The sequence below is a fragment of the Macaca nemestrina genome, chromosome 10 (assembly GCF_043159975.1).
Source record: "Macaca nemestrina isolate mMacNem1 chromosome 10, mMacNem.hap1, whole genome shotgun sequence".
NCBI classification, from domain to species: domain Eukaryota; kingdom Metazoa; phylum Chordata; class Mammalia; order Primates; family Cercopithecidae; genus Macaca; species Macaca nemestrina.
Genome location: NC_092134.1, coordinates 136,495,933 through 136,507,372, shown reverse-complemented (window position 1 = coordinate 136,507,372; position 11,440 = coordinate 136,495,933). Strand labels below are relative to the sequence as shown.

General features: G+C 55.2%; 1 protein-coding gene and 1 long non-coding RNA gene across 6 annotated transcripts; one reads left to right on the top strand and one right to left on the bottom strand.

Moving 5' to 3' along the window:
• Positions 1-41: 41 nt before the first annotated feature.
• On the top strand, positions 42-1,916 carry LOC139356904 (uncharacterized). The gene is made up of 3 exons (XR_011609431.1): positions 42-210; positions 522-635; positions 1,026-1,916. It is a non-coding gene; the product is annotated as an uncharacterized lncRNA (long non-coding RNA).
• Positions 1,917-2,653: 737 nt separating this feature from the next.
• PIAN (PILR alpha associated neural protein) lies at positions 2,654-11,188 on the bottom strand. 5 transcript variants are annotated; one of them, XM_011745613.3, is made up of 6 exons: positions 10,986-11,188; positions 8,422-8,481; positions 7,663-8,168; positions 6,834-6,915; positions 5,814-6,035; positions 2,654-2,843 (listed from the first exon to the last, which is right to left on the bottom strand). In XM_011745613.3, the coding sequence occupies exons 2-6, from the start codon at positions 8,436-8,438 to the stop codon at positions 2,822-2,824; spliced, it is 849 nt and encodes a 282-aa protein (XP_011743915.1). In that variant the 5' UTR covers positions 8,439-8,481; positions 10,986-11,188; the 3' UTR covers positions 2,654-2,821. The 5 variants fall into 5 exon arrangements, with proteins under 5 accessions (XP_011743915.1, XP_011743914.1, XP_011743918.1 ...); XM_011745612.2 differs by lacking the exon at positions 2,654-2,843 and adding an exon at positions 4,177-5,441; XM_011745616.3 differs by lacking the exons at positions 2,654-2,843; positions 10,986-11,188 and adding exons at positions 4,177-5,441; positions 10,507-10,872.
• Between the last annotated feature and the right edge of the window lie 252 nt (positions 11,189-11,440).

Below are 11,440 nucleotides of genomic sequence, written 5' to 3'. Positions count from 1 at the left end.
GTTACGGTAACTCGGGGCGGAAGTAGCTTCTGCCCAGAGACCGGGTAGAGGGGATGTGACGCTATAGCGGAAGTGGAGGCGGGTTCCGCTAAGGGCAAAAGCTGAAACCGGAGGATTGCGGCCCTCAGCTTCCGGAAGGGACTTCTGGGGAAGTTGGGGGCCGGGGGTGGGGGGGTGGAAACGCGACAGGTTCATCAATTATCCATCAAGGTAGGAGAGGAGGTGTGGGTTCTTCAGATGCTAGGACTCCGTTTCTCTTCCTTCTGGGTGGAATAAGCTGATGTAGGAAATTACCATTATTTTTTCTGATACCCCCAAGAATGTCTCAATGCTTTGAATATGCGGGAAAGGACTAGGACATGTCTATATTTTTCTGAGGTCCCTACTTAGGTCCAGTTAGAACCTCTCCCAGCCATCAAAATCTCCCTCTCTGACACTCCCTTACTCTCTTTACTTTGGTCTTTTCTTGTTGCCCATACCCACATCTCTATCCCCTTACCCTCTTTTACTTTTAAATATAGCACTCATTATTGCCTGATTGTTTGCTGTCCACCTCTCCCCACTAAAATATCGGCTATAGGACATCAAGGACCGAACTGTTCGTTGCTGTATCCTCACATCGTGGCAGTTAAGTGGTCTGTAAACTCTTGTTGTATAAATGTACTGTAGTTCATTATGAATCCCCAATATGAATCCTTTCAGGAAGCCTTCCCTGATTGCTCCACCCTGTAATGATCCCCTGAATTCCCATAGCATTTAATACGTACCTTTTTTTGATATTTTAACTATTTCATACATGTGATTCCCAAGCAAGATTGTAGCTCTTCATGGAAGGAAATACGTTGCTTTGCTCAGCACGTAGTCAATGCTGAATATGTTGTTTGAATAAGTGAATGCTGTTACAAGCGTGCACCCTGACTTGGCCAGAATCCCTCTGGGCTCAGCTCTAAGCAGAACTGAGGTATCTCTACTAACGGTAAGAGCCCCTTGCTGAGAAAAATAATTTTTTTTTTTTTTTTTTTAAGAGAGTCTCACCCTATCACCCAAGCTGGATTGCATTGCTGCCATCTCAGTTCACTGCAACCTCTGCCTCCTGGGTTCAAGCGATTCTCCTGCCTCAGCCTCCCGAGCAGCTGGGATGACAGTCGCCCATCACCACGCCTGGCTAATTTTTTTTATCTTTAGTGGAGACGGGGTTTCACCATATTGGCCAGGCTGGTCTCGAACTCCTTACCTCAACTGATCTACCCGCCTCGGCCTCCCAAAGTGCTGGGATTACAGGCATGAGCCACCACGTGCAGCAAAAAATAACTTTAACAGAAATAATTATAATGCCCATTTTACAAATGATGAAAATTATCCTCTAAAGGTTTAAGTGATTTTTTTCCCCCCAAGGTCAAAGCAAGAAGGTAACAAAGTACACCTTTAAATATTTAAATGTTTAAATAGATGATGCATTTCTTTGTTTGTAATTGTAGTTTGTATCTTTTTTAAAGTGTCTGTTCCCTTTATCACATTTTTGGGCTCAGCACTCAGTCTCTGTTGATGGAGAGTAAGGATTTTAAGGGCTCAGATGTGACCAGACCTATTGCTGTGTGGGTCAGAGATTGCTGATTCAAGAAACCTTGACATCAGGGGCTGGTATTGAAAGGTGGGAACAGGAAATCGTAGTAATAGCTATACGTCCTGGTTCTCCTCCTGCTCTTTTCCTATTTACGTTAACTGGGCACTTCCTAGGCCTCAGTGTCTCCGTCAGCCCTGTTCTTGCCCTTGCTATAAGAAGGAAGTTTCCCAGCTACTTGGAAGGTTGAGACAGGAGAATCACTTGAACCTGGGAGGCAGAGGTCGCGGTGAGCCAAGATCATGCCATTGCACTCCAGCCTGGGCAACAAGAACTGAACTCCATCTCAAAAAAAAAAAAAAAAAAAAAAAAAGCAAGTTTCAAGTGCTCTGAACTCCTTAGGGAAAAGCTTTAGAACAATAAATGTGGGGCGTAGGGGGAGGAGGGCTGTTAATTTTAGCCTGGGGTTCTCCAGCTGGCATACTGTTCCCATCTTGAATCACTTCCACACCCTGAGCTGTGCCTGGGAGATCCCTCCCTCCTCCTGGGGGCTTCCCCATTCCCTGGTTTGGTCTGAGCCACAATGGCAAGCATTCCAGAAAAATGCTAAGAGAAGCCTGGCTGAGTCATTTGATGCACAGCTCAGGAGGCAAAGAAAGGATGGTGATGAGAGACACTGGTTCCACTGGTGCCTGTGATGTGTGACCTCCAAGAACCTTCCAGTTCCCAAAAGGGCAGATGGCCATTGTTTTGTTCTTGGTTAGCGACTCTGCTGCAGGTTTCTGAGGACCTCCCAAAGCCCCACAGTCTCTGTTTCAGCTACAGGAGAGAGAAAAGTTAGGGTTTGTTCCTCAGGGCCTCATGACTCTTCATGGCTAACATGACAGTGCAATATCGTTTGGGAGAATTATTTTAGTACAGTTCAGTGTCTGGAACAGTCTCCTTCCTCCTCTGTCTCTCCTGCCATCTGACTTTCCATGGGGAAACGAGGACATTTAGGGAGAGGGAACAGGTGAGGATTTCCAGTATCTTGCTGGTGTATTTTAATTTATTTAAATTTAGAGAAACAGCGGTCTAATCAGGCAGTAATTAATTCCCTCTTCATTAGGGGCCTTCATGTGTGCCTTTTGCATATGGATGAGCCACGGGTCACACTGTCCCTTTGAAGAGAGATCCTTGCTGAAGGTGAGAGCCCAGTGTGCTCTCCGGCACTTGAGCTCCTTCCCCTTCTGTGCCAATGCTTCTCTTTTCTCCCCACCCTCACCTGACAAGGACTAGATTCCTGTGGGGAAAGAAGGAAAGGTTAATGAAGCTTCCTATCCCACCCTCCTTGGATCTGGATCCCTCCCTCACGGCCCACAGCATATACCATCCATGCCTCATCCTGTACCCTCAGGTTTCATCCAGCCCGCTCCCTCCCATCAGCCGCCTGCTGGGATATCTTCATGCCCCAATGAGTTGACTCCTCAGAAGCTTGTTTGCCTGGCACCTCTGCTTTGAGTTGGTTCATCAATCCTTGGCCCCGCTCTGCTTCTTTCCTCTGTAGCAGTCCTTTCCTTAGGGAGTGTGACGCCCTGAATGCACACACTGCTGTAGTCCTGACAGATACGCTGCCTCCTCCTGGCACTCACCATTCTGTGCTGCACAGGCTCAGCTCCACTTCCCTCAGCTCACAGTACAGCTCCCAACACCTAAAGCACACACCTACCAACACAGACATTCCTATCCTAGCTTGAAAGATAAACGCATGGGGCATATCCAGTCTAGGGCAGCCTGGGCCACCCTTTTGTACACTACAACATCCCTGTCCTCCCTGAGGCCACCCCATTTCCAGGGAGCAAGTGGGGCACAGATTGGGGGAGGGGGGAGAGATGGGACCTGGGTGGTTACCATAGCAATAGAGCCTAGCAACAGCTGAGAGGCTGATGTGTGGGTTTTCACAGGGCTGTTACAAGAGCCAAACCTTGAATTGGGGACTCAGAGGTGACTGATCTCAACTGGGCAGCCTGCATTCCCTCCCCAAACACACCCCTTGATCCCACCCCCACACCCCTGCAGTGCCTCTCTCTGAGAGGGCAGAGTAGGGAAAGCTAATGAGTTAACCACAGGGCTTCTGATTCTGCACAGCTTTTGGGGGGCAGCTGTGGGTGGGGGCAGGTTAGGGAGCAAAGCTGAAAATAAACCAAGCAGGGCAGCTTCTTTCAGATGGTTCCCTCTCATCTTTTCTCCATTGCTCCATTTTTCTCTTCTCTTTTCCCCATTCTCCCTCCATCTGTCTTATCAGCTCTCTCTTCCACCTTGATCCACCTCCTATCCTTCCATGTAACTTTCCTTTTCTTCTGTCTCTCTTCTTTTGGTCTTTCTTGACCCTCCCTGGCAAGGAACAAGTGAGCCACAATTTCTATTCTAGTTTCTCTTGTGCGACTGCCCGTCAGGACGGCTCCCTTCCATTTTGTCCCGAGTTAAAGCCCCAGTTGGCCCCCAGCTCCAGGTCAGAGGAGGGCAGGTGACTTAGGTCTAGAGGGGGTCCCCACCTCATCCTGTACCTCCTCCTGGCTGTCCACCCCCTCTCCTCCTCTCTACGGGGGTCAGAAGGCAGAACCAGGGGACTTGAGTATCTTGCAAAGGCTTTATTTGAAAATTTTGAAACTTACATCCCACAGTAATTCAAGATGATCAACCACAAGAAGGAGGAGATAATACAAAAATATATATCACAGCATAGGAGCCAGGGAAGAGGGGAAGGAGGAAGGTGGAAAACCAGTGAGAAGGAGGGAAGAACCTGAGGAGGGGGAAAGGGCAGGGAGGCAAAAGGAAGGAGAGTGGAAGGAAAGAGGGAAGAAAGGAGGGGATAGGAGGGAGTCCGGGAAGAGAAGGGGTAGATTTGGAGGCAGAGCTCCTGATGGCCTTGAACCAGCTGACTCTGGTCCCTGGCAGCCTCGGTGGAGTTAGGGAGGCCCAAAGGCAGACTGGGAAGGGAGGACTGGCTCAGGGGGCTCTGAAGTCCAGAAAACGGCACACACACAGACAGCCAGGACAGACAAGACAAAAGGGACTGTAGGAGAAAGGGAAGGGCAAACGGGAGTCCCTTTCTCATGTAGTGCAGCAGGCGACTCCCCAAAACCCATCTGTCAGAAAACAGATTTTAGCAGTGGGGTGGGGGTGAAGTCTGGGGCCTCACTACCCCCATTCCCAAGGGGGAGCCCTCAGGGTGATGCCGGCACCCTTGGAGTGGGATGGGGAGACAGAGAAACAAATGGTGAGGAATGGGACGAGACCATGACAGATGAGGGCACAAAGAGCCCCCAGCTCACCTCCCAGCCACCTCTGGAGCAGCATGCAGGGGCTGCGGAAACGAGGTGAGTGGGTGTTCATGAAGGAGAGTGTGAGCACGCCGCACACCACCACAACATCAGGCCGGGAAATGCATGAGAGGTAAAGTGTGCAGGGAACACTGACCACCGAGTGAGCTGAGCACAGAATGTGGGAAGGAAAAGAGCAAATGTGAGACAAGAGAGAACATGAGAGTCAGTTGAGCGGAGCAGTGTGGACAGGGAGAGGGTGCAGGAGCATGTGCAAATGGCCTGTGAAGGTGGAGGTGAGTGTGCAAGGCTTTCATGTGAGTGCACAAGGGTGGGGACAGGGACCCAAAGTCACAGATATGTGAGGCCCCACCTGCAGGAGGGCGAGCAGATAGGATTGCCTGTGGGGCTGGGGAGTGTTCCGGGGTGGTGTGCAAGGGCAGGAGCCAGGAGCCCCTGTGGCCCCAGCTCCCCACAGCTGCCCCACCCTCAGTGGGATGGGGGCTGTGCCGGCCCCTTGGCCTCCTGCTTGGCTGCACCCCAACATTGGGGGGCATCACAGATTCACCAGGGGAATCCTGAGAGGAAGAGGGAAAGGGCACAGTCAGGAACCAAGGGGTAGGCCAGACTAGAAGGGGAAGTTCAAGACAAAGAGAGGGAATCAAGGTTAAGAGGGCAGAGTTGTCTTAGACAAGGTGGCACGAGAAAAAACCAAAGAGGGCAGAGTTGGAGTTATGGGCAGCAGAGAATAGGACACAGATCCTGAGAGACTGGGAGAAGGACGGCTGCCTCCCAGAGAGGAGCTGGTCCAGCCCCCTTGGGAGGGCCAGGAGCTGTGGGAGGCCACGCCTGCCTCCTCACCACCCACCCAGAGGGCACCCCCACCCCAGCTCTGAAGACCTAAGTTGCCTTCCCTCTTTGCCCTCCCATCCCATTGCCCCTGCCCTCACCGGTTCAACTGGAAGGCTGGAGCCCCCTTGGGGTGGGGCATCCCAGGCCGGGGTCCCCCTCGGGGCTCCTCATGGTCAGGGGTGGGGGTAGGCGAGTCCCCGAAGGCCCCCAGCACAGTGACTCCGGCCGGGGACAGGTCTGTCAGCGGCTGCTGGCTCTCCTCTTGCCTCAGGGCACCTTGCTGCCCTGAGGGTCTGCGCCGCTTCTGGCTGCGGTCCCAGCTGGGGCACAGAGGGAAAGAGGTTCTCTTGCACACTCAAGTAGCCCCCATCCTGGGCCTGCACCAGTGGTCACCCCTAGCCTTGCCCAGTCACTCCCAACATCTTACAGCAGAGAAACTGGCCAAAACAGTTCCCTCTACTAAATCCCCTTGGACTCTGTGCCCATAAAACCACTTCCCCTGCCCTCTGGGGGGGCTTGGAAATCTAAACCTCCTTACCCTCTAAACCTGATCCAGATCCACAGAATTAGTATCCCCTCCCCACCACCACAGTGTCCTCCCCTCTGCATGCCCAGAAGAGTCATTTCTCTCCTCGGCAGACGACTGGCAGGTTTAGTTCTAGTTCAAAGCAAGCTAATGACTTGGACACCTGAGTCTAATGATTCAGTAAAGTGTGAAGGACTGAGTGATGCATTATTAAATGTGTGCAAAGAAAGCTCTGGATTTTCTCGCTCCCCCCAGGCAACCCTAAGAAGGGCTCTGCAGACTGGATCAGCTTTCTCTGTGTTGGAGGAAATAGGGGCAAGGGAGGCCTACCAAAGCCCCGAATGCACAGAAATAATTCCCCTGTCTTCTCTTATCCTTGTATTTCCCTGGGAGACAGAATCTGCCCTGATTTCTCACCAGAAATTTGTCTTCCCCCAGCCAAATCCTTATTATCTTTTCCCAAGTTCTTGTCTTCATCCAACATTTCCCACCCACCCCCCAGCAAAAGTGCTGCCCCTGCCCCTCCTGGCTAGAGCCTCGACTGCCAAACATTCCATCCCCATCTGCCAGCACCCTCCTCCTCTCAGCTTACCAGAACTTGAAGATGATGCCAGTGGCCACGAGAACAATGATGATGGAGATGGTAATTGTGACATAAAGCTGGGGGTCCACACCTGATTGGGGTGGGAAGAAAGTTTTAGGGAGCCCCGAGGTGGTAGGAGCCAAGAGGGGCTGGGGGCTCGGCTGGGGGCTGGAGTGGCATTGCTGTGTGGAGCCACGCTGCCGACTCTGTCTGCCCCTCTGGAGCCTCCCTCTTTATTGTTATCACCAGCGTTCCCCTGAGTTTTCAGCTCTTTTCCTCCACTTTCCCAAATGTATTTCACCAAATCCTGTGTGTGTATGTGACGAGGATGAGGCTCTGTGATCAGAAAGAACCTACCGCTATGCCTAGACACTATGGGGTGGAGGTGTCTCTGCCGTGGCCCAACTCCCAAACCACGGGCCCTGTTCCTGTCAGCACTCCCTGAGCCAAGACGCCTCCCGGGCACTGCCCCTCATCCGTGGCATTCTCTGCCCAGAATCCTCCCACTCTGTTTTCAGGGCCAGCTCACATGTCAATTCTCTGAAGGTGTCCTGATCCCCAAGCAGGAGGGGACTCTCACTTCTCTTTTTTCCTAAATCATGCTGCAAGTGCCTCTATTTAAGCATTTATTACGTTGACTCCTCTCCGAGTACTTTCATATCTGTCTGCTCCAGCGGACCTGAACTCCGACAGGGCGTCTCTGTCGCTGCGTCCTGTGCCAGTATAGTGCCTGACACATTTGTTGGAGGAGCTAACAGACAAGGCCTCTATTTCTGCCCCTTGGAGGCTTCACCCAGCCTCCCCATCCATCATATCCCTCCCAGCCTTTCCCACTCACCTTCCCCACGGCCCCCGAACAGGAACGGCCGCAGGGTGGCAGGTGCCTCTCCAAGGATAAGCCCATCTCCATCACCCCGCATGGAGTCTGAGTTGGGGTGTGGGGTTGCGAGCCCGTGAGGGGCTGCAAAACCATAGTCCAGAAATCCGGGATTGGCAGAGTTGGGGTCCCCTCCATCCTCTCGAGACACGGTGGGACCCCACACAATAGCCCAGGGGTACTGGGATGAGGGCGGCCCCTCCTCAAAGCCTGATGGGGTGGCTGGGGGTGCAGTGCCAGGCAGGACTTGCCGACGTGATCTTGGGACCCGAGGGGATCGGCTTGGTGGAGGTGCCCGCTCCCACACGCACACATGACGTGGGGCCGAGGGGCCTCCCCGGGCACACGGGGGGCGGGCTGGGGCTGGTGGGGTTCGAGGGGAGGAGGAAGAGCCCTGAGCAGGCGGTGGGAGGGGCAGCAACAGCAGTGGCCAGAGAGGGAGGAGGTGGGACAGCAGCAGCGCAGGCCTGCAAGAAGGGAGAGAACGTGGCTGAGACACAGGCCTACTGTGGGCCTACGTGTGGGAAGGACAGGCTCACGCCAGAAACCTCCAGGTTTCCCTGTGAAAGCAGGTGGGCCTTGGGAAGATTGTCGCCTCATTTCCCATCTTCCAAGGGAGGATGGCCCTCAGGAGGGAAGGCCCTGGATGGGTCTAGGAAGGAAGGAGTCATGACCCCAGGGAATGTGGTCTCCAAGCTCCCTCTGCTGGGCCAAACTTACCACATCCTGGACTCCATGTCTGAGGTCTTCCTCAGCTGTGACCCAGATTTTCAGCCTTTACTGGGAGAAAAAGGGGGCCATCACACCCCAGCCCTGCCCTGTGTACTTCCCCAGCTAATTCATCCACCAATTCTACCCGCATCTGCCTTCCCAGGCCACCCAGCTGCCAGCTATGCTGCTGCACCCAGGATCCACTGCTTCTTAGCATCCTTTTGGGGCAAAAACTGTAGCCTGGTTGCCTGACCAGACCCCAGCCCCATCTACAACTTCTCAGGTCCCTATTACCTCTCCACCCCAGGGTCTACTCTGGCTTCTCTGGCTTCCTTTCTTCTCACTTCCTCTGCCCACAGCTCCAGGCTTTTCTTGGATCTTAATTTAGAGCCAAGAACCTTGTGATTCCTTGAGCACCTACCGCTAGGGAGGGAGTCTGAGGGTAGGGGGAGGGATGGGGAAGTCAATCTGAGCAAGCGAGTGAGTGTGTGTGCGTGCAGGGGGGCCCTTCCAGCCCTCCCAGCCCTCCCACCCCACTGGCAGTGCCAGGCATTTGTCTTATGATTAGCCCCAGGAGTCTGCATCTTCAGGAGAAAGGAAGAGATGGAGGGATGGAAGGAAAGAGACAGAGAGAGGTGAGTGGGAGAAAAACTACAGAATATAATTTTTGCTCTTAATGTTTAATCATCCAAGTGCATAGGTGCCCTCTGAAGGGAGGTGGAGTCAGGAAGAAGCCACCCCCTCAAATGTGGCTCTCCTGGGTAAAGAATCCTGGGAAAATCGGGATGGTTGGTTTTGAAAGAGAAAGGGTATGTTCTCAGAGCTGAGGGTGGTGGATCCAGGAGGGGCAGCCTCCCCAGAGGGAGTGAGGACAAGACACCCGGTGTCCTCTAGATTCTGGGTCTAAATCTGCCCAATGGGCCGGATGCAGTGGCTCACGCCTGTAATCCCAGCACTTTGGGAGGCCAAAGCAGGTGGATCACCTGAGATCAGGAGTTCAAGACCAGCCTGGCCAACATAGTGAAACCCCGTGTCTACTAAAAATACAAAAATTAGCCGGGGGTGGTGGTGGGCGCCTGCAATCCCAGGTATTCAGAGGGCTAAGGCAGGAGAATCCCTTGAACCTGGGAGGCAGAGGTTGCAGTGAGCAGAGATCACGCCATTGCACTCCAGTCTGGGTGACAAGAGCAAGACTCCGACTCAAAAAATAAAATAAAAATAAATAAATAATCTGCCCATTGAGTCTTCCCAGAGAACAACAGGGAAACAAGATGGGACAGTCACGGGAAGGGAGTGGGGAAGTCGGCAGTGGGAGAGATGGGAAGGGGTGAAGGGCTGGGAGATGGAAGGGTGGTTAAGAGTGAGAGAGGAGAGAGGTGAAGAGGAAGCTGGCCTGGAGTGCAGGGTGAGAGAGAGCAGGCAGACCTGAAAAAGAGTGGACTGGGAAGAGAGGAGGAGAGTGGGTGCAGAAGACCCGAACTGTGGAGGATGCCGAAAGGAGGAAAGGATGAGAGAAAAGGTCAGGGAGGGGAAACGGAGAGGATGAAGGGTTCACAGGTGCAGGGGAAGAAGGGGCAGGAGGAGAAGGAGACAGCGGTCCAGGCAGGACAGCCAGAGGAGTGGAGCCTAAGGGAATGGGAAAAAAGGGGGAAGAGCCCAGGATGGGGAGAAAGGAAGTGGGAAAGGAGAGAACATAAATGCTGAAGAAAAAATGACATGAGGAAGGGGCTGGGAAACGAGGCGGGAGCAGCAAAGATGGAGGAGTTGGGAATTGCTCCCCCAAATGTAAAGGGATATGGAGATACGGAAAGACATAGGGATAGGGGCATGGTGGGAAGAAGGGAGAGAGGGGAAGGGAAGAAAGCTAGAGGGAGGGAGCGAGGCGTGTAGAGCGAACCAGTGAAGCGGAGAAGGGCTCCCAGGCGCATCTGTGGCCAGCTGACTCCAAGACTATCGCCGCTCCGCCTGTGCATCCCCCCCAACCAGCGCCAACCCAGCCCCTGGGCCCCGCACAGCTTCAGCCGCCCCCTCCAGGAAGCCCGCAGTCCCCGGGCTGGCGCGCCACCCCCACCCCTCTCCCAGCTCCTCACCGACCTGTTGTGCGCAGGAGACGAGCTGGGGGTGGGGCGGGAGCCTCGGGGTGCGGGAGCCGGGCCCCAGCCCCAGCGTGGCCCCCATCCCACCCATCCCGCAGGCTCGCACTCTCCGCACAGGGCTGGAGAGTGGCGAGAGTCGGGGGAGACGAAGAAAAGGAGGTCGGCGAAGGGACTCCGAGGCAGGGAGCGCCGAGAGCGGACTGGGGACCCGGGGCAGGAGACTGCGCGGAGCCGCCCGCCGAGCCGAGGCTGGATGGAGGCAGCCGCGGGGACGGGGACGGCTGCGCCAGGGAGGGCGGGAGCGAGCCAGGACCGCAGAGGGATGCAGAGCCCTTCGGGGAAGGGGCGCTGGGAGGCTGGAGGCCTTGTCCCGGGCGAGGGACCGCGTCGGGAGGGGCAGGAGGCGAAGGGCGCGGAGCCGGGAAGGGCAGGGCCGGACTCCCCGCGGGTGGGGGCGTGGGGGTCCCTTTCACTCACCTGCATGGTTGGCGCGGCGGCGCGACGACTGCGGGCGCTCGGGCCTGAGCGGGGCTGGGGGGTCGCAGGAGCGGGCGGAGTGCGGGGCATGGTCGGGAGGTTTGGCCCGCGGCAGGGCGCTGGAGCGGGTGGGGGGCGGGCGCCCGGGGCGCGGGGCGGCGGCGGCGGGAGATGCTCGCCTCGGCTCCGCTCGGCTTGGCTCGGCTGGGCTCGGCGCGGCGGCCGGGACCGCTCCGTCTCCGCCTCCCCCTCCCGCCGGAGGCCACGCACGGTTTAACCCTCCTGCTGCCGCGCTGCAGGAGTCAAACCCGGCTATGTCCCAGGTGGAGGGCTGAAGAGGGTGGCGGGGTCCAGCGACCGTCCGGTTCCCTGGGTTCTGATGGCAGTCTCCTCACCTCCTTCACCCCAACTCCAGGGACACCCACGGTCGCCTCAATCAGTTTCTGAGATTCTGA